General features: G+C 43.9%; 1 protein-coding gene across 2 annotated transcripts; it reads right to left on the bottom strand.

The window, feature by feature from the left end:
• Positions 1–1,213: 1,213 nt before the first annotated feature.
• LOC138769117 (zinc finger protein 585A-like) lies at positions 1,214–22,294 on the bottom strand. Of its 2 annotated transcripts, none has more exons than XM_069947344.1 (3): positions 22,198–22,294; positions 6,819–6,917; positions 1,214–5,278 (listed from the first exon to the last, which is right to left on the bottom strand). In XM_069947344.1, the coding sequence occupies exons 2-3, from the start codon at positions 6,907–6,909 to the stop codon at positions 1,821–1,823; spliced, it is 3,549 nt and encodes a 1,182-aa protein (XP_069803445.1). In that variant the 5' UTR covers positions 6,910–6,917; positions 22,198–22,294; the 3' UTR covers positions 1,214–1,820. The 2 variants fall into 2 exon arrangements, with proteins under 2 accessions (XP_069803445.1, XP_069803446.1); XM_069947345.1 differs by lacking the exon at positions 22,198–22,294 and adding an exon at positions 9,132–9,196.
• Positions 22,295–23,152: the final 858 nt, after the last annotated feature.

The following is a 23,152-nucleotide window of genomic DNA, read 5'->3' as shown; positions in this document are numbered from 1 at the left end:
TTTATAATCCTGGATAACACCTTTAAAAAAAAAAAAAAAAAAAAAAAAAAAGAAATCCCTTTAAATCGTATATACCCAATTTTGGTTTTCCAACACTGACCAAAAAAAAAAAAAAAAAAAATATGTATCTCCCAATCTGGAGGACCCAAAGTATCTAGGCGTTCCACAGTCAATTGATTTTATGGTGTAATGTGCTGCAGAGAAAACAAACACTGTTCAACAAATTCTCTAAACGATTACGGCAGATCACTACTGGTATTAACAAATGTAAGGAAGTGAACCTTCACTTTAACATACTATTCACTATTTAACATTCTATGCTAGTAATAGGGGAGTGGCTGCTACAACCTTCCAAACCAATGATATCTTATTTCTGCCGGCTATCAACCGTTTCAGATTTAGGTTGCTCTCTGTGTATCTGTGCTCCCAGCCATTATCGCCTCCTAGTGGTGGTAGTGTTATTTTACATACATTTCTGCTCTGTTCAAATTAAGCCGAGTTCCTTAAGTATATCAGGGGAAAATGCTCCATATGATTTAAGCTGCAGATTTCTTATAATAGGAATGCACAACGTTCCAATATTTTTGGAATATGAAGTCTTTTCCTTGAAAATCTAATGTCTATTACAAGCTTTCATAGGCTTATATATCACAAGCCATGAACATCTGACAGAGGTAGAGCAGGTGCTTGCATGGTGCATTCTGGTTAGGACTGTGGTTAGGAATCTGAGGTGAGGCAGAGGAAGTAAGCAACTTACACATCAACTCTGATATATATGCATAAACTAAAACTCATATATAATAAACGCATAAATAAGAAAAAAATACTTCTATTTACAAGATACGCACAAAGATAGCTTCTATACAGCAACTAAAGGCTACATGGCGAGTAGTACACTGGTAACTATTTAAGGCAAACTTAAATGGCATAGAAGTAGCTGCCAATGTATCCATATGATACAAGGAATGCAACACCTACACTGTGACAATGAAACAAAAGAATATAAAAATAAATATAACAAGTAAAAGGAGGATGCAGGAAAACTGGCCAATCATCTGTGAACCGCGGAAGCGGCCTTGTGTGGGTTAAATTAATATGCCCGCCTCATGCCTTAGATAGCATATATAAACAGTAATGGTACAGTCCACAAAATGGTGAACTTGCCATATATATATATATATATATATATATATATATATATATATTTTTTTTTTTTTTTCCACTCAGTGGTTACCTAGTAAAATATTGATAAGTGCTTCCCATGTCATTAGAGTTGTCCAGGATTAGGAAAATATAGCATCTTTCTTCCAGAACAACACCACCCTTGCTTCCAGGTTGTGTGTGGTATTGCAGCTTGGCTCCATTCACTTCCTATGCTCAATGCAATGCACAGATGGGTGCGGCTTTGTTTATGGAGGTAGGCAGCCATGTTTTTCTACTCCTGGACAATCCCGATAATTTATAATATCCAAAAGTTCAATCCGGTCAAAACATCTCAGAATAATGCAAAGTTATGACTGTAACCGGTAAAGCACGGAGGACCCTCAGGAGAACCAGCATCACCAACATTATTTTGTCAGGTTGAATCTTCTCAGGATTTTGTTTACCCCTAAAGCATTCAAAATTGTACAAATCAGTCTACCATTGGGGTAATATCAAAAGTGAAGCCGACCTTGTGAAACAATCGCCAATCTCAAAATTCAGGTACTATCTGAAATACACAGATATGAAGTTCCATATTTAGTAAAGGCCTTTTGGAGACCTTAATCATTTCCACTACTCTACCCCAATCCCATAGAACTGGACACAAATGACCTCAGTTATTTTTCATGCGGTGTGTATACAGCATTCCTTTCTTCTGCCGTATTTCTGGGGTCCATCAACTCTTGGTTTGGTCTCCAACAAAACTGTACACCATGATTAGTAGGGGTTACCTTGCTGTGTTGCTTCTTATGAACCGCAAGATACCCTTGGTGAAGGAAGCTGTCTCCACACTCTAAGCAACTATACAGGGGTTGAAGGTCATGAGACTTCTGGTGTGCCACCAGATTGGACATGAGGTTGTAGCGCCTCGGGCATTCTGTGCACTTATAAGTGCGTTTTCCTCGAGGAGTTATTCGCTTTTCCTTTACTTCATCACTGCCCTCTGATTTCCGAGGACGCCCCCTGGCTCTAGGTGCTGCATATTCTGCACTTTGACTGGCATCTACGGTGATCCCCTGCCCTACATGACTCTTCAAATGATACAAGAGGTTTGATTGCTGGCGAAAACGTTTGCCACAGCATTGGCAGGAGTACGGCATCTCTCCAGTATGAGTGCGTAAGTGGATCATCAGACTTGTGCGTTGGCTGAATTGACGATTGCACTCATGGCAGTGGTATGTCCGCTCGCCGGAATGGATTCGTTGGTGGACCAACAGGTTGGATTGGTGGGTAAATATTTTGTCACAGGCAGGACAGTGGAACTCCCCTTTTGCTCCATCTTGTGGTGAAACAGATGCAGGTTCGTTCTTAGAATTGTTTTCCAGGTGGACCCAAGAATGTGCTTGCCCAGGTGAAGCCTCCATATCAGAACTCACGCTATGTTCAATACCAGAGTCTAACCGATGAAGCAATGGAGAGGTTGGCATGTTCTCCGCAGTACAGTTTAGCTGCCCCTGCACAGTGTTGGTCTTTATATGATAAAGTAAGTTGGACTGCTGTCGGAAACGTCTCCTACACTGCAAACAAGAATACGGCATCTCCCCAGTATGAGTCCTTAAGTGTACCATTAGGCTGGTGCGCTGACTGAACTGTTTTCCACACTCGAGGCAGCGATAAGTCTTATCTCCTGAGTGAATACGTTCATGGACCAAGAGGTTTGATTTATGGGTAAATGTCTTAAAGCAACTGCTGCACTTGTATATACTTTCACCTGATGATGATGACTGGGTTCCATTTACTTCTAAATCAGCAGCGATGCAATCACTACTGGAGGCGATATCACCCAGATGGATAGTCTGGGGTCCCTGAAACAGCTGCCCATTGTGATGCATATGGTTTCCATCGAAGGGAAGAAAACCTGACCGAACCTGGACACTGTTCGGGGATTGAGCGATTCCTATAGCCTGAATATTTTTCCCATTTTGCTGTTCTTTACTTGCATGCTTTCGTGGACGAGTTATTAGTTCATCCCCAAGAACGTCCTCGTGATTTTTTAGATGCTGGATAAGATTTGACTGCTGTCTGAATCTCTTCTCACAGAGCCAACACTGGAAAGGCTTTTCCCCAGTGTGTATCCTCAGGTGAACAATTAAGTTTGACTTGTTGTTGAAGTGCCTTGGACATTTCCAACATTTATGTACAGCTTTCCCTGCCATGGAGGACCCTGCTGGTCCTTGCCCTAGCCAAGTAATTTTTCTTGGTCTTCCTCTTCCAAGAACATGGAATGGTCCCTTTGGAGATCCTCCCTCTCCCGATTGACTTCCAACTCTTTGATAGGAAATGCTGTGTCCTGGCTGTGGAATAACATTGGACTCAAGACTGTTTAGCATCCCAGACACGCTACCTTCAGATCGTGTAGGCAGTTTAAAATGTTGAGGATAACCATCATGATCCTGACGAGGAGACAGCATGTTCTCAGGATATGCATGTGGAAGGCCTCTATTAATAGGGTATGAGACCTGAATTTCTCTACAATGCATGATGGCACTGGACTGCTCTACATGAAGCTTTTGATGCAACAGGAGACTATGTGAGCTAGGGAACCATTTGGAACACTGAGTACATTGGTAAGCTCTAACCTGGCTTTCTTCAATTCGCCCACCAATGTTTATCATCTGTGAGCTCTCTCGCTCAAGATATTGACCGGAAGGTCCGATCAGCTGCCCAGACATCTTTGTGGTCTGTTCACTTTCCGTGATTACATTGGGTTTTGGTTCAGCTGGAGAGGAATGGCTTTTCATGTGGTACAGAAGATTTGACTGCTGACGAAAACTCTTCCCACACTGAAGACAAGAGTACGGCATTTCTCCAGTGTGACCCCGTAAGTGAACCATCAGGCTGGTCCTTCTAGTGAAATGCTTGCCACATTCTTGGCACCGATATGATCGATCTCCAGTATGAATGCGCTGATGAACCATGAGGTTGGACTGATGAGTGAATCGTTTAAAACAGTGACCACAGACATAGGGTCTTTTACATGATCCTTGATCATCTCCCTTGTCACCTTTCACAAATGGGACTTTGTTGCTCCAAACTTCACTGTTGGATTCTTCCCCTTCTGATATCAGATACATGAAAGGAATGCCTGGGGCAGTGTTCTCTTCACTCCACTCTACTCTATCAAGTTCCTCAGCTCTTTGATGACTCTTCATATGGTGAGTAAGATTGGACTGTTGTCGGAAGCTCCTGTTACATTTGTTGCAAGGGAATGGTGCTTCTCCAGTGTGTGTTCGTAGGTGGACAGTAAGACTAGTACGTTGGTTAAATTTTCTCCGACACACATGACAAGAGAATGGTTTCTCACCTGTGTGTATACGCAGATGTGTAACCAGTGAAGACTGCTTGCAAAAGGTCTTATCGCACACTATACAGCGGTATCGTCTCCATTCCAAAACTGGAGTTGAAGGTTGCTGCTGATGTGGTTGTTCAGGACGTACTTGTTCATTCCCAATACCTTGAAATTTGTCTTGGTTGTGCGATTCTTGATGCTGTAGAAGTTCAGACAGATCTTGAAAGACAAAATTACAGAATGAGCACTGAAACAGACCCCAGAACCTCTGGCTTGGCTGTTCTGTAGAGCTGGAATCTTTTCTTCTGTTCATCTCCATAGTTTTAGATTGCTGTCCAATGTTAGACCATCCATGTGGTCTACATATCACTATATTATCCTTCTCAAGTTTGCCAAAGTTGGTTGGCATTGGCGCAACCCCATGTAATGTCGGCTGTGCTGAAGTGTCCTCAGCAGTTCCAGTCATCTTGGTACCACCAGATGCTTGGTCCACGATGTCATCATCTCTGTGCCTGCCTTTCTCCATGAGGGGCAATGTTGATGGTGAGCTTTGGCCTGCTGGATAGCTATATTCAACCGTGCCACTGCCTGACTGGCACACCGCTTCAGTCTGCATCATAGGATGGACATTTTTCTCCCTCCAGTTATTATCTGTACCCTCAATTTCACTGACTATAATAGAGCCTTGGGAGTTTTGTGAAGGCAATTGGTCTTCGGGCAGCTTTCCAACCAGAGGAGCAAATGACCTGGGTTCTTCTGCTGTTCCACTGCTCCAACACTCTGAAACTAATAAAAAAAAAAAAAAATCGTAAGAAAAATATAAACTTTAAAAGTTAACAGAAAACAAAAAAATACATAGTGATAGTAAAGTGTATATAAGTTCATGATTGCTCAGATGTATGCTTTTTTCATACATGGCTACTCAGTTGCAGGAAGAATAAAGACAAGAGACATCAATACAAATGTTCTATTATGAAAAGTTCTTTTATTCAGCCTTTGATAATCCAGAAACTGGAACTTCATTGAGCAAGAAAAATAAAGTCAAGAAATGTCAACCCAGGTATGAAAATATAGGATATGAGTGTCTAACCATAGGGGACCCTAACAACAGGCCTCTGAATGAAACATTCACAGACTTGACCATCACTCCATTCAATGCCTATAGAACTTTCAAACATTGCCAAGTGCTGTTTGTGCAAAAGTGATCGCTTGACATTTGAATCCCATGGCCTATAGTGATGATGGAAAAAAGCCAAAGAGCTCCATCCATCTTCTTCAGCCTCCGGAAGTCAAATGCAGATTGTTCGGGTTTGCGCCAACCTGAACTTACTGCAAGTTCACTTATCTCTAGTGGTGATTATACAGTCAGGGGCTGTGAATGTTTAACATGGAAGGGCTGCTATGCCTAATACACCCCTCAAACTCATTACCTCATATTTATATCCATTATAAAAATTAGAAGTTCACACCAATCTGATGATACCCAGATATCTCATTTAAGGGAGAGTGTATCAAGAAATCATAAAAAAGGTGTAATTAGGCCACTCATGGATATTTTTAGTAAAATTTAGTTTTAGGCTACAGGTCCTGTTTAACCCCTACACCCTTTGCTCATCTTCCCTTTTTTTTTCTCCTCGCTTTGTAAGAGCCATAACGCTAGATTATCTGTCTACATAAATATATAAAGCCCCCGTTTTTTTGCAGGAACAATTACAAGTTGTAATAGCACATCCCATCATAAAATGTACTGCAAAAAAAAAAAAATTGTCTGCATACATCTGGCATGGTGTATTCTTTTATAATTTCTAATAAAATTATAAATTAATTGGACTTTTAATTTGGAAAATGGGAGCAATTTGAATTCTTGCGTTTATTACATTGATTAGTGAATTCAGTATTCTTCTATTATAGCCTGTCTAAAGCAGCCTATCCTAGAAAATCTGCTACAGCAGCCATAGGGGCCTTTAGAAGGCCTCTGGCTGACATGGCAAATTATCGGCACCACTAGATGTGTTGCATGGATGACGATCAGGTTCTGTCTCTTAAAAGTCTACATGCCGTGATTGCTATCGACTCTAATGGTTTAAATGTCTGGTATTGGAAAAAAGTTGGATACCAGCATTTGCCAGCTGCAATGCACATCCCACAGCCTAAGCCTGCTCCATGTTCCACTTTTAAACCATGTTGGGTGAATGGTGGGCAGCCAAAATATTTGACATATGTGAGGAGCCATCCCCGCACATATGCAAAAAAAAAAAAAAAACAGACACTGCAAACATAGCATGAAAGCAGCTTATCTGGCATATCTTGTTAGTTTTGTCCTTACTTTCCACTCGACTTGCCCTGGCCTGATTGTTTTCCTGACCAAACGGCTCTTCGGCACTTTCCATTATTGATAAAACATCCGGTTTGGACATCTAGAGACCTGAAAACAAATTAAATAAAGAATAATTAAAAAAAAAAAAAGAAAAGAAAAAAGGATCTTTTCTTAAAAAAATGACTGGTCCCAATTTCTAATTCTATTCAGCAATACCTGTTAAAGGACAACTCCGGCCAAAAGTATTTTTTGATATGTTATTACTTATGGAAAGTTAGACAAATTTCTAATATACACTAATTATGGGAAATGCACATAAAGTGCTATTTCCCTCAATTTAGTAGATCAGACAGACTTCAATTTTTCTAAAAACCAGTGACGTCACGAACCAGAGCAGGGCTGGGTGTAATTCCTATGAAGCGTCCAGCAGGGGCGCAGTGTATGGAGAAATTCCATAGTAAGAATAACTATCACAAGTGTCAGCAGCCCCATCCATGGCACATAGGATGGGGCGGCTGGCACTTGTGGTGCAGCTGCCCCCGTGCCAGCAGCCCCCAAGTAAACACCCCCACCACTTAAAGACCCCCAAACTACCTCTATCAGAAGTGCCATCAGCCCCGTCTACAGCGCTTAGGACGGGGCTGGTGGCACTTGTAGTGCGGCTGCCCCCAGACCAGCCACCCACCCCCCCTAAAACGCCCAAACTTCGTTTTTCAGGAGTGCCAGCAGCCCCGTCCACGGCGTATAGGACGGGGCTGCTGACACTTGTAGTGCGGCTCCCGCCCCCCCCCCCCCCCCTGCGCGACAGCAGACCCCCCCCCCCCCTCCAAGGACCCCCTAGCTTACCCCTGCACAGCCTCTTTCCCCGGTGCCCCCCGATCCGCACACAGAGGAGATACACATCCTCCTGTGCTGCGGCATCTCCCCGCTCTGTCTCCCGTACAGCAGCAGCGGAAGAAGAGAGACAGAGCGGGGAAGATGCCGCAGCACAGGAGGATGTGTATCTCCTCTGTGTGCGGATCAGGGGGCACCGGGGGAAGAGGCTGTGCAGGGGTAAGCTATGGGGGGGTCCGCTGGTCTGAGGTCTGCTGTCGCGCAGGGGGGGGCGGAAGCCGCACTACAAGTGTCAGCAGCCCCGTCCTATACACACGTGGGGGGGGGGCTGCTGGCACTCCTGAAAAAGGAAGTTTGGTGGTTTTAGGGGGGGTGGGTGGCTGGTCTGGGGTCTACTGTCCTGTGAAGTGGAGGGGGAGGGAAGAGAGAGGGGGCAGCCGCACTACAGTGACACCAGCCCCGTCCTAAGCACTGTGGACGGGCTGATGGGGGGTAGTGTGGACTTCTGATAGGGGTAGTTTGGAGGTCTTTAAGTGCCAGCAGCCCCATCCTATTATTCTTACTATGGAATTTCTCCATACACTGCGCCCCTGCTGGACACTTCATAGGAATTACACCCAGCCCTACTCTGGTTCGGTTCGTGACGTCACTGGTTTTTAGAAAAATTGAAGTCTGCCTGATCTACTAAATTGAGGGAAATAGCCCTATATGTGCATTTCCCATAATTAGTGTATATTAGAAATTTGTCTAACTTTCCATAAGTAATAACATATCAAAAAATAAGTTTTGACCGGACTTCTCCTTTAACTAGACCAAGAAGAAAACAGTTGAAAATGTCTAGCCTTGAGCTAAGGGTGGTATTACACGAAGCGATTATCGTTCGAATAATCGTTCAATCGGTCGTATTTGAACGATTATCTTTAAGTGTAATAGTAGACAACGATTAAACGACGAACGATTGGTCGCTGGTCGTTTAATAGGTTTTGAATCTATTTTTATCGTTTGTCTTTTACACATCGTTCGCACATCGTTCGTTTGAATAAGATGTCGTTAGCCGTTCCCTGTTCATTCGCAAATTGAAAGGGGAGTGTTCTTGAATTTTGTTGCTCCAATATACCCGATAATCTTTCCGTGTAGTAAAACGAACGATTATTAGGCAACCGCTATTGCGATCGTTGGAGATCGTTTATCGTTAATCGTTAATTGAAAATAATCGCTTCGTGTAATACCACCCTAAGTGATAACTAATATAACGATAGGTGACACGTAGGAGTTTTATACTACATTATCAGCGGAGTACTGCGTCCTTTGACTCCTGTAAGTGAAAACTGACCATAGACTTCCCTTGGTCTAAAGCTTGTTTTCATATTTACAAGGATAACTTAAAGGGGCACTCCAGCAAATATATTTTCTTTTAAATCAAAAGGCATCAGAAAGTTATATAGATGTTTAATTAATTCTATTTAAATATCTCAAGTCTTCATGTACTTATCTGCTGCTGTATGTACTGCAGGAAATGTTTGTTTTTTTCAGTCTGACAGTGCTCCCTGCTGCCATCTCTGTCTGAAACAGGAACTGTCCAGCGTAGTACAGGTTTTCTATGGGAATTTGCTACTGATCTGGACGGTTCCTGTCATGGACAGAGATAACAGCAGAGAGCATTTTTTAAGAATGGCAAGAAAATATCATTTTCTGCAGGACATACAGCAGCTGATAAGTATGAGAAGACTTGAGGTTTTTTTTTAAATAGAAGTAAATTACAAATCTATATCACTTTCTGAAACCAGTTGATTTAAATGAAATAGATTTTCACTGGATAACCCCTTCAAAGCCCAACTTCACTTCTACAGAATGGAGCAAGCGATCGGAATCTCGGCAGAGTACTACAGCTCCTTTGCTTTAATATAGGTGATAAGGCTCACAAAACCTGGACCCCTCCTGATCAAAACACTTTTCTAATAAACACTACATGCTAATTCAGAAAAGTCAATGCAGGTGGAGATTCGCACAAGGCTGCACTCACATCTACAGCAGAGCTTCCATTTAGAGCCTCAGTGGCAGAGTCCACCAATAAGATAAATACACATGCCGGAAACACAACAGACCATATATTAGTCAATGGCACCAAAAGTGGATTTCCCACTTGCCCATGATTCAGTGATGTCATTCCTGTTGTTTTGTCTCCTATGACAATGGAACAGAAAGCCTGAGTGCAGATGTGAACAAGGCCTTAGGGTCCTATTACACTGCCCAATGTCTCCTGTAGCAGATCGGCGCTCTCGCTTAACAAGCCTATTACAAAGCTCTATAAGTTTAGCAAGGGCTGCACAGAGATCGTTAGCGATGTCCGTGCAGCCCTTGCCCGTAACTGTATACATTACCTTTCTACGGCCCCGATGTTCTTCTGCCCTCTGCTCACTTCCCGGAGCCGCCGCTGTAGCTTCAGAGCAGGTCTCTAAACAGACAGGCCGCTCAGCCAATCACTGGCCAGGACCGCCGCGGCCAGTGATTGGCTGAGCGGCATTGTCAGTTCAGAGATCCATGCTGAAGCTACAGTGGTGGCTCCTGGAAGCGAGCAGAGGGCAGAAGAACACTGGGACCATGGAAAGCTAGTGTATACAGTTTGTTATTTGTTTTACACAATCGTCAGCGGCACATCGCTATTACACACAGTCATTGGCTGATTGTTGTCTCTATTACACGGAGCGATAAACGGCTGAATCAGCCTAATTCATCCGTTTATCGCTGCATGTAATAGGGCCCTAAGTGAACACTCTATTGTGAGGTGTTAGAGAGTCACTTTAATGACTGAACGGAAGAGGAATGGAAACCAAGAATGCTGACTTCTCCCATTGAAACACAGAACTGATGATGTCACCCATAATCGCCATGTCTCCTTCAATACATTCTAAATTACATCTCTCGGATACAGAACAGATTTAAAAGGGAAACAAACAGACTTCAGAATGAATTAAAGCCACATTTGGCGAGCGGGATCAAAGATTGGCGGCATATGTTAGCAATTAACCGCGTTCTATAGAATATCCCTTCAACTGGAGGCTCATACAACACAAGCCCAAAATGAGATTTGCTTCTCAGGTTTCCATCTATGGATTTTTTTTTTCTAATTACTGACAGAGCTAACAATGGATTAAATCTACAAGAACGGAATATATTATATACACCTGATGTGTGAAAAGCCAAATGTGGAGGATTTACAGGGGGTTTTCACATTTCTCCTTTGAATGCTGTTTTACAGTTTCTATAGAAGTTCAGTAATTTCACAGATAATTTACATTAGGCGCTGTTCACACCTGCATTGTTCTATTAAAAAGGATAATCACGATGCACTGCTGGATTAGTCACACTACTGACTGATAATGGCGGCACAGGAGTAATGGGATCAAAAGGAGGAGGCACCTAACCCCACAGTGTACATACATGCTATTCTTCTGGTACATTACGTATGCTGTACTGATCCTGAGTTACATCCTGTACTCCAGAGCTGTACTCACTATTCTGCTGGTTGGCTCACTGTGTACACAGATTACTTCTCCTGTACTGATCCTGAATACCATGCTGTATTAAGGGCCTTTTACACAGGCTGATTATTGGCCATGAGTGTAGCTAGAAGCGGGTCTTTAGAGAATCCACACATCTTCCTGTGTAAACAGGGGTTGGTGCGTCTGAAATTGATAAAAGAAAACTGACAGCACAGATATGTAACACAGAACTGCTTGTGATCCGGCATGCCTCTCCAGTCCTCTGGCTGTAACTTCCGGCCCGCCTCCTCCACAATGATTGACAGCCAGGTGAGGCTGGGCCTGAAGATACAGCCAGGAGACCTGGATGCTGGATCACAAGCAGCGCAGATGTGAGTATATACTGCTGCTTGTTATCTTTAAACTGAAAGCAGATATACACATCTGTGCTGTCAGTGTCCCAGGCTGCACAACCGATACAAGGATCGTCCGTGCAGCCCAGGCCCTCAATTTGTCGTGCCGTTTAAAGACTCTCGTTTGCATCCCCAAATCGCTACGTCTAAAAGGACCCTTATACTCCAGAGCCGCACTCACTATTCTGCTAGTGGAGTCACTGGGCACATACATAACTTACCCTGTACGGATACTCTGTTACGTCCTTTATTATACTCCAGAGCTGCACTCACTATTCTGCTGGTGGGGTCACTGTGTACATACATTACCTATCCTGTACTGATCCTGAGTTACATGCTGTATTATACTTCAGAGCTGCACTCACTATTCTGCTGGTGAGATCACTGTGTACATACATTACATTACTTACCCTGTACTGATTCTGAGTTACATCCTGCATTATACTCACTATTCTGGTAGCTGCTATAAGAAACGCTCAACTGTAACAACACTTCCCAGAATTCAAGTCACAACAATAAGCTCCTAGCTAAAGCTAAATAAGCAGGGGGTGTTGGCAGATTTTCTCTCTGAAGCCAGGAAGATGCAGCTCTGGAGTAAAATACAGGATGTAACTCAGGATCAGTACAGGATAAGTAATGTAATGTATGTACACAGTGATCCCACCAGCAGAATAGTGAGTGCAGCTCTGGAGTATAATATAGGACGTAACTCAGGATCAGTACAGGATAAGTAATGTAATGTATGTACACAGTGATCCCACCAGCAGAATAGTGAGTGCAGCTCTGGAGTATAATATAGGCTGTAACTCAGGATGAGTACAGGATAAGTAATGTAATGTATGTACACAGTGATCCCAGCAGCAGAATAGTAAGTGCAGCTCTGAAGTATAATATAGGATGTAAGGGCCCTATTACATGAGACAATTATTGTGCGAAAAATCGTTATATCGTTCGAATTTACACAATAATCGTTCTGTGTAATATGGTGAACACGTTCAGGTTAACGATAAACAATATCATTTGCGATCGTTTATCGTTAGAAATCGCTCCGTATAATAGGACCCTAAGGGTACTATTACACGGAACGATAATCGGCCGAATTGGCCCAATTCAGCAGATTATCGTTCCGTGTAATAAATGCAACGATCAGCCGATGACAATGATCATCGGCTGATCGTTGATATAGGTTAGACCCTATCTTCGTCGGGCGACGACCGCGCACCGCTGCGTGTAATAGCGGTGCGTGGCCGGCGACTAACGATATACATTACCCATCCACGTTCCAGGGCTGCTCCTGCCGTCCGCTTCTCCTGGGGTCCCGCGCGCTCTAGCTTCACAGAGGCCTGTCAGCTGATAGGCCGCTCAGCCAATCACAGGCCGCGGCGGTCCCGGCCTGTGATTGGCTGAGCGGCCTACCAGCTGACAGGCCGCTGTGAAGCTAGAGCACGCGCGGGACCCCGGGAGAAGCGGACAGCAGGAGCAGCCCTGGAACGTGGATGGGTAATGTATGCCAGTTTAGCAAGGGCTGCAAGGACATCGGTAACGATGTCCTTGCAGCTCTTGTCAAACGATTATCGGGCCGTGTAATAGGCCCAGTAAACGAGCAACGATCTAGCAGATCGCTGCTCGTTTACAGGTATTATCGGGCCCTACTCGGCCCGTGTAATACCACCCTAACTCAGGATCAGTACTGGATAAGTAATGTAATGTATGTACACAGTGACTCCACTAGCAGAATAGTGAGTGCAGCTCTGGGGTATAATACAGGATGTAACTCAGGATCAGTACAGGATAAGTAATGTAATGCATGTATACAATGACCCCACCAGCAGAATAGTGAGTGCAGCTCTGGGGTATAATACAGGATGTAACTCAGGATCAGTACTGGATAAGTAATGTAATGTATGTACACAGTGACCCCACCAGCAGAATAGAGATTGCAGCTCTGGGGTATAATACAGGATGTAACGCAGAATAAGCAATCCTGTACCTCAGCAAGTGATTCAGCATGTGGGTGACAACAATGGTGCTCAGTGAATATAAAAGCTTGTAGGGAGTATTCACTGGCATTTCTAGACCCTTTTACAAAACGACCCCAGACCAGAGCCCCTCACCCTGCCCGTCTCCCGCTGAGTAACTACAATTCCCAGCATTGAGTTAGTGTTTCACTTGTTGCTCACAGCAACCAATCACAGGTCAGCTTTCATTTTTCTTCCAGAACTTAATAAAAGCAGTAATCTGACTAGTTGCTACGAGCAACACCTCTGCATTGGTGCTGTTCATTTTTTTTTCCTTCTTTTCAAAGTGCTAAAACTTTATTGTACTAAGAATCTCCTCAGCTTGCCGCCTTATTTACCGCCCTGCATTGTAACGCCATTTTGTTTTCCACCAAGTGTTATAATTGAGTAAGGGTGTCACCACCGGCGACCATTGTTTAAGTAAAATATCTGCATTTCCCCGGCCCTGCAGGCGCCATTGTTTTATTGGGCAGTGTGTAAAAACAATTTCTGAAGAAGAAAGGAAAGAAATGACCGAAATAAATGTTATTAGCAGCACAAGAATAACCAGGCGAGTGGCGGCGGCTCGTCCTGCAGAGCTAAAGGCTGAGGCTCTGAGAGGAATATTTACAGCCGCAATATAAAAATAACGCTTCCACACAATACCACATAGAACGCCCCACAGCTATTAACCGTTCCACTGCCAGACCTCCAGCGCTCTCGCCTTAACCCCTTAAGCACTAGGAGTCAGCACTTTTGCTCTTATTTTTTTTATTTTCTCCCCATCTTATGTCTGCAGATCCCCCTCGCAAAATGGAAGCCTTTGTGGTAGTCAGGGAGCAAAGAAAACTAAAATATTAAAGGTCCCAGAGGTCAAAATGGATTCCCTGTGAGAGCTCAGTCCCGTCTAAGGCTGCCATGGCAACCGGAGGTCACGTGACCATAAGAAAACAATGGTTTTAATGCTAGGAAAACAAATAAAGTGTGAGCAGGAAGTTCGCAAACTAGACATTATGGGCAGCATATGGGGTGGACATCTTCTATGCAGATTGTTGCTTTATCAGGACTGTGTTCACACACAGCATTTTAGGGGACATAGTATTTCTTTGCTGCAGAGACACTGAGCAGGACTTAAAATGGCGCAGTGTTTTACAGCATTGTGTAGAAAACACCAAAAAGAAAAAACATAAAAAAATGCTTTTTAGAACATTTTTTATACTGGTTTACACAAGTCATATCCAACCCCCACCCAATGTTTTTTTTCCTCTTTTTTTTTTTTTTTCTGTTTTTAATGCTTCAAGCTGCAGCGTCCAGATGGTCGGTGTGAGCGAATGGGAAAATATGATTTTCCGCTCACCCACGGCTTTTATTTCTTTTTTTTATGGCATTATTCAGCTGATTTTACAGCATGCTGCTATTTTTTTCTCGGTGCGGACAGTTTAGCAATTTTTCACCCACATTGACGTCGGTGTGGGTGAAATAAAAAATATATATATATGACTGGAAATGTTTTTACGAACATTTTCTATAGGAACATTTAAACACACAAGAAAAAAAAAAATTATTTACTCTGCATGGGAGCCTTGTGAGTATTTTGGAAGTGGATTGCACAATGAAATCCACAATATTCACAGCCATTGATCTCAGTCCTCATCAAAGTTCACACAAGGTTTTTCTTATAATTTTTTAATGCATATTTTAACCACTGACATGTCAATTTTTTATGCATTTTTTTCTCTGTTGAGGTCAATTTAAAATTCATGTCAAATCTGTTTAGAAGCAAATTTGACAAGATTTTGATGCCGATTCATGTCAAAGTTTAAATGCAGTTTTTTTTAAAGTGTACCTGTCGCTTTAAAAAAAAAAAAAAACTTTCTACGTCATAGAAATGTCAAAAGTTTTAATCAGTCCGGGTCTGAGTGTTCAGATCCCTACCAATCATGAGAACGATTAGGAGCCGGACTCTTCTACTCACTCATTCTCACAATTGGTACAGGTCTCACTCAGACATGGACCAATTAAAACTTTTGACATGTTTTTATGACATGAAACAAAGAAGCCCAACAGCAGCTGATTTTTGTAGACTATGCCTCTTAAAGTAGTAGAGAATTGGATGCATGCCAGAGGGTCTCCAATCCCAATCAGAGACCATATGATATGGAAGAACTTGATCCAACATCACCCAGTAGTGAAGAAGTGATGAAAATTTATTCAAGCAACATACACCTGCCCAGCAGGTTCAAAACGTTGCCATGGTGTATGTTGCCTGAAAAACTTTTCATCGCTTCTTTAGTACTGGATGCTGTCGGATCAAGTTCTATGACAAAATTTTTTCGAAATGATAGGTAAGGCTTTAGAAAAAAAAAATCTGTGTATAAACATCCACAAAGTTTCCACACAAATTTTTCTTAAAAGCTCAATGTGAACATACTCTATCGTCCATTCACATAAAGTATAATATAACCATGTTTCCAACCCTACTATGTTTCAAATGACCCAAACCAACGGCTGTGATTTCGGGTCATTGGACCTTTGGTTAAAGGGGTACTCCAGCTGGGGGGGCACTTTTTCGCTGGGACCGGGGACGTGGGGGCTGAGGGAAAAGACGTCCACTCACCTCCCCGGTTCCAGTGGCGGGTCCCGCATCGCGGCGCTCCGGTGCCCAGTTCCCGGACGCTTCCTGGTGTCTGAGGCGGGCCCGAGACATGACGTCTCAGGTCCGCTCAGCCAGTCAGTGAAGGAGGCGGGATCCGTTTCAAGTCCCGTCTCGGGCCCGCGTCAGACACCAGGAAGCGGTGCCGGGAACCGGGCACCGGAGCGCCGCGGGACCCGCCGCTGGAACCGGGTAGGTGAGTGGACGTCTTTTCCCTCAGCCACCTCGTCCCCAATCCCAGCGAAACAGTGCCCCCCCCCGCTGGAGTACCCCTTTAAACCAGAACTTGCTACTATAATGCTCATGTAAAAATGTGACTATATTATGGCAGTGCTAAAAGTATAATTTTGGTCAGTACTTATGAGCCATACAGGCTGACATCGCCCTACGTTGAAACATGAGTGAATGCAGCCTAACAGGATCAGTAATCAGCCAAGCTCATTCAGTTGATGATAGCATACTGAGCCATCAAAATCATCAGCCATTACATGATAGGGGACGTGTGGCTGACTAGTGATGACAAAGGGCCACAAGAATGAACAATGCAACTAGTATGGCTCTAAACTAGGAGTGAATCGGAAACAGAGTCTATCATGGAAAGATTTGCACTTTTTTTTTGTGCGCGCTTTGGAGCCTCCCCTGGGGTTTTGGGACCTCTGTAATTCCACATACAGGTATAATTCCAGCCCAACAGACACCACCAGTACATTGGGGGAATGAGGCCTATAAGTACATTTGATGCATGAGCCAGGAGGTGCAAACACAGTGTGACTGTAGCCATATGTTTGTGCCATCCTACTCCTTTTCCATTCTGGCTGTTGTAGTTATACACCATACCACATAGGCGGGATTTAATGAAATTCATTTGCACTAGCACTGATCACCTTTGCGGCTCTTTTGTGGGTATGATGCAGTGTATCCTCCACTGACTATCATAGGGATAAATCATATTGTACAACGGAGGATCTGTAATCAAGATTTTTTTGCATTGTATAACACTGTGGTTTTTCACAGAATCCATTCTAGGAACATTTCCTAGAATAGCTTTTTTTGACTTAAGTACATTTCCAAATATTGTATATCCCACTGATTGGGTAGCAAGTGCTGCATCCTGAAATTTAACTGTGCAGCTGCCACCTGACATTGCTATGGGACTGCCTCTAGTCAAAGGATCCAATGCAACAGAGTTCCATTCTGGGATGGGTCCATCCCATTTCATCCATTTGTCCTACAGGGTGGTCTAAGAAATACACCCCTTTAAAGTGATACTGTATTCACCAACCCAACTCCCCAAACCGCTGGGATCATCTGTTTAATGGGAGTAAGTCCTTCCCGGTCATGCCTTAAAATTTTCCTGGTGTCTTAATCTCATCAAATAGACGCTACCAGCGGTTGGGGGTTGGTGGATACAGTATCATTTTAATTTTAGCCATTGTTTTGCGTAATTTATTGCACCCATGTGGCCCACTGTTCCACTTCTAATGGTACGTTTACACGGAGCAATAATTCGCCCAATCATACGATCAACGATTTTGAAGTAACTATGTGTTTTCTATAACGATCAGCGTTTAGACAGAATATATTTTTGGAAAAAATCGTTATTGCGATTGTTTAAGATCACTTAAGCCCATCTCACACACAGGGTAAATCAGTAAAAGACTTTACAGAAATTTTTTACCAACAACGATTTGAGAACATGTTGAAAGATCACAATGAACGATTAATCGCTCATCGCTTAATCGTTTGCTGTGTTTACACGAGCCGATTATAGCTCAAATGCGATCTTTATCGTGAAAATTTGAACGATAATTGTTCTGTGTAAACGCAACATAACTAAATTCCCGGGATTAGTTAGACCTAATGGCTTATTCCGAAACACGTTTGAATCAAGTCCCCAAGACCAGACACTGTAGAGGGTCTCTGCTTTGGCCAATAATGAGGGAGGGGTCACATGTATAACAAGGGTTGGCATGAGTGGACAACCTCTTCAAAGGTCCTCAGTGCACATCAGAGGATATCCCGATGTGTACCTCAACCAAATCTCACTGTATACTGCCTCCAAAGTTCATAGAAAGTACTTATGATGGATGTTGGCTGACAGCCGTCTCTCCCAAGCCTAGAGCTCCTGGGTTGTTAATGGAGAGTGGGGGTTGAGCTGCTGCAGACTCCTCTAGTAGCAGCTTATCTCCCAGAGAACAAAAGGATCAGGCAGTAGAATTTCAACATGATCCCACCATACGGATTTAAGTTGGAAAGGTAAATCTACCCTGAAGGCTCACATACACAATAATGCCTGCTCCTGCCCAAATATCTAATGTATATGGAGGCCTTCTAAGCAGTGGTCTTCTCCAGCTAAAATCTATGGCAAAATCACAGCTGATTTAAGAGTCACTGTTACAAAAAACTTTTGACATGTCATAGACAAAAGTCAAAAGGTTCGATCAGTCTGGGTCTGAGTGTTTAGACCCATACCGATCGGAGGAATGAGCCGCTCTGAGTTAAAAGAAAAAAAAGGAAAAAAACGACTTTTTCTCTAACGTGCTGCAGCACGATCGTCTTCCAATTGGTACGGGTCTAAACACCGAGAGCCGGACCGATCACAACTTTTGACATGTCTCTGACACGTCAAAAGTTTTTTGTAACGACAGTGACAGTGATCTAAAATGCACTTGATTTTTCACCTGCTACATTAGAAGGCGTAAAACCCACAGTACCTGTGCAGAACATGTCTGCAGCATGCAGAGAACTGGGAAATTGGAAGAGCAGAAGAGCCACAGATAAGGAAACACCGCCCTACGGCATGGAAGCCAAGTAACTAGGGACATAATGGATGTAGTAGTTTTGCAAAGATCTAGTAAGTCATAGGCTGGAGATGAACACTTAAAGGGGTTATCCAGCACTACAGAAACACGGCCACTTTCTTCCAGAGACAGACCCACTCTTGTCTCCAGCTTGGGCGGGGTTTTGCTGCTCAGTTCCATTGAGGTGAATAGAGCTTAAAGGACAACTCCCACAAAAAATTTTTTTTGCTCATTTAACACACATTACAAAGTTATATAACTTTGTAATGTGGTTAAATACCCGGCCTGGCCCCCTTCCCCCACTTTCGGACCCCCGACCCCCCACCCCGGAAGTTAAGGAATGTATACATTACCTATTACGATCGTCACGGTCCTCTTCTCCGGGGCGGCATCTGGTGACGACGACGTCAGAGCCGAGGGGCGGTCCGGGTCTTCTTCCTCCTCGGCGTCTTCATGCAAAGTGAATGGGGATGAAAAGGCTGCTGGTGCACATGCGCACCAGCAGCCTTTTCATTGGCTGGAGCGCATCACATGGCTTCCAGCTTGCTCAGCCCTGATTGGCTGAGCTTGCTGGAAGCCATGTGACGCGCTCCAGCCAATGAAAAGGCTGCCGGTGCGCAAGCGCACTGGCAGCCTTTTCCATCCCCTGGACCCGGAAGTTGGAGACATCGCTGGATGGCGGAAGGCGGCGACGGAGAGGCGGACGGCGGGCGAATCGAGTGGCGATCGTCACCGGAGAGATGGTGAGTATGGTGTCTGTGTGTGTCTGTGTTTTTTTTTTTTTGGGGTCCCGCGGGAGTTGTCCTTTAATTGCAAACTGCACCTGAACTGGAGACAAAGTCATGCTGTCTCTGAAAGAAAGTGGCCATGTTTTTGTAGCACTGCATAACCCCTTTAAGTAGATCATTCCGCCATTAGTGATTCTTTCTACCCCCTCTAAATACATGTATGCTCAGTTTGGTTGAGCATGCATGCATACATTTTCCACAACAAGCCATGGCCAGACTCCTTATACATCACTATAAAAACAAAAGTTGAAAGTCAGTACAGTGGTAGCTCGGTTCTCTAACTTAATTGGTTCCGGAAGGCAGTTTGAAAAATGTAAATGTGATTAATGGGTTCCAGCAGCCACCAATAATAACCTACAATCCTCATTTATTACACTGATAAGTGGTCAGTATAATGACTACAGTACAGTACAGAACAGCACTATACTGTACAGGACATTAAACATAAGAAATGTTCATCAGAACCAGCAATTATAGTACAGTAGTCACCAACTCCTCACCCATCCTTTACTGTATAGCGTCCCCCCCCATCCCAGCACTGTAATGTATGGGAGATGGTGGTGCACTGCCTGTACTACTACTGCACTGTATATGCACTCCAGCAGTCTTATACAGCACTGTACTGTATGTGAACCCTCACCACTGCTTAACTCACCAGGTACAACCCACCATCCACGCTCACAAAAACGTTCGAAAACCGAGCAAAGTTCGAATTCCAAACACTACTTCTGGGTAAATTTTCGTTCGAATACCAAGCAGTTCGAGTTCCAAAGCGTTCGAAAACCGAGGTATTATTGTATATGAAATCCTTCCTGGTGACTGGGCCAGGACTCGCAGCCATAACCCAGCACAAGAAATCACCAGCATTATTCTTGTGTAAATCGGACCCTTGATGGTTTTTATAGCCGGCCATACACAGACAAAGGCCTAATTCACATGTTCTGTAATTGTGTCCGCAATTACGTTCTTGAGTTATTACCCAAGGATTCCTATAGGGCTATTCACACCATCAGTAGATTACGAGTCTGCAATATATACATACATATATATATATATATACACACACACACGAGAACGTGCGGATCCATGTTTTTGTATGGATTGTCATCTTTTGGCTTCCGTATCGTCTACAAAAGAAAATACTGATCTGCAATAGGCAAACTGGTTACATCTTTTTTTCAACCTGATTTAACAGATCCGTAAAGAAGACAGACTGCGGATGCACAATCCGTATTTCTTGGCGGATTGCAAACGTTAATAGCGGAAAGAATATACAGGCCAGAAAAGAAACACTGGCCTGGCAAAACCAGCTGGCCACCTACTGCGTATAACTATAGAGAAGGATGAGATATGCTGACCTGTTTCCAGGTGAGATAGCCGTCTTCCTATGGTTTTTCACTAGTGTGAACGCCTCAAGATGTGACAGCTGACAGCCTTTGCCTATGGGGAGTTATGTTCCTCATTGGCTTCTATGCTTTATGGCAGGGGTAGGAAACCTTGGCTCTCCAGCTGTTGCAAAACTACAACTCCCATCATGCACGGGCAGCTAAAGCTTTGGTGCATTTACACAGAACGATTATCGTTCTAATTTTTTTTGCGATAACGATCACTTTTGAGCGATAATCGGCTCGTGTAAACACAGCGAACCATCAAGCAACGAGCGAAAAATCATTCATTTTGATCTTTCAACATGTTCTCAAATCGTCGTTGGTAAAAAAAAAATCGTGTAAACAGTCTTAAACAATGACAATAACGATTTTTCTAACGATTTTTTTAGTCTAAACGCTGATCGTTATAAAAACCAAATTGTTGCTTCAAAATCGTTAAACCATTGATTGGGCGAATTATCGTTCCATGTAAACAGACCATTAGTTATGGGGAGTGTGGCCACAGTCACGTCTCAACCACTGCAACTCCCAGCATGCCCTGACAGCTGACGGCCATCAGTGGGAATGTCTGGGTATGGGGGGCACATTAGGGGGTACTGCTACCCTCACCCCAGCCCCTTTGCATTAGGAAACGTTTTTGCCATTAGGGAGCAGAATACCTGCTGTAACTTCCATTACATATTTTAAAAATCAAAAAACGCATGAGTGTGACCAGAGCCCAATGCGGCAGCAGGAGCCGTCCCTGCATCCCATCACACAGTGACATTCCTATACAACTTTCCTGCTGCCCCCACCATGGCACCCGCCGCCCCCAGCCCCAGAAACTTGCAGATGGAGCATGCATACAATGAATTACTGCCACCTCCCCCGGGGGCTGCAGGAGTGCAGCTCCGGGAGTCCGCTGCATTCACCACCGGGGAGCCCGGGATGGCCAGCGGCTCTGCACAGCACCCTGCCCGGCAGCCGAGGGGTTACACGGAGCGACTGTCGCCCCGGAGCGGAGGGAGGAGTGCGGGCCCGGCTCATACTCACCTGGGCGCTGGGAGAGGGGTGTGCGGGGTCAGCTGGGCGGCAGGAGGGCAGCGGACATTGGGGGGAGTAGACACAGGATGCTTTGTGCAGGGGGGAGGAGGAGAGACACTGATGTACGGAGGGGGGCAGCTGGGGGGAAAGGAGACGGAACTGCCGTACAATGTCTACGGCGGCCGGAGTGCCTCAAACCTTTAGGAAACGCGTTTCTCTGCTTTCTATTACCTGTTATAGGAAAAGTGGGGGCGAGCCAGCACGAATGGGACGAGATATGAACTGTGCTTTTGCGGCTCAAGTATATTCTTGTGTTTACAATAAAAATAAAAAGAGGGAAAAAAAAATTCAGGCCCTTTTTGTATTGGTTTATACTGTGTTTTTTATTTATTTTTAAGAAAAATGTAAAGAAGAGATGTAAGTTTGGGTCAAATCTGCAGTCAGGCCAAGGCATAAAAAGGCAACAAAAAAGCTTGTAAGGGTCCCTACACAGAGAGATTATCTGACTGATTTCTAAAGCCAAAGCCAGAAATGGATTTGGAAAGAGGAGAGAGCTCAGTCTTTCCTTTATGACCTGTTCCCTGTATAGGGTACATTCACACTGAGGAATCCATGCAGAGACTTCAAGCAGATTCCGCCAGGCAGCCTCCGCTTGAAGTCCCACCCATTCCACATGTTAATTCTTTGGCTGTACAGCGGAATCCACCAGCAAATATAATTGACTCTACTGAAAGAGCGTGACTCTAAGTGGAGACCACAAGACAGAATCCATAAGAAGTCTCCGCACGGACTCCATTGTGTTAATGTATCATTATAGTCTGTTCCTTCTTCCTGGCTTTGACTTCAAAAATCTGTCAGATAATCTCTCTATGTAAGAGGACCCTAACATAAGATGATTAGAGTTGAGCAAACTTGGAGCATGCTTGGGTTCATCCAGCATTTGATTATCGATTGCGGGTGAAGT

The sequence above is a fragment of the Dendropsophus ebraccatus genome, chromosome 12 (assembly GCF_027789765.1).
Source record: "Dendropsophus ebraccatus isolate aDenEbr1 chromosome 12, aDenEbr1.pat, whole genome shotgun sequence".
NCBI classification, from domain to species: domain Eukaryota; kingdom Metazoa; phylum Chordata; class Amphibia; order Anura; family Hylidae; genus Dendropsophus; species Dendropsophus ebraccatus.
Note: the sequence above shows the minus strand (reverse complement) of the source record. Positions and strands in the feature narration are given on the sequence as shown.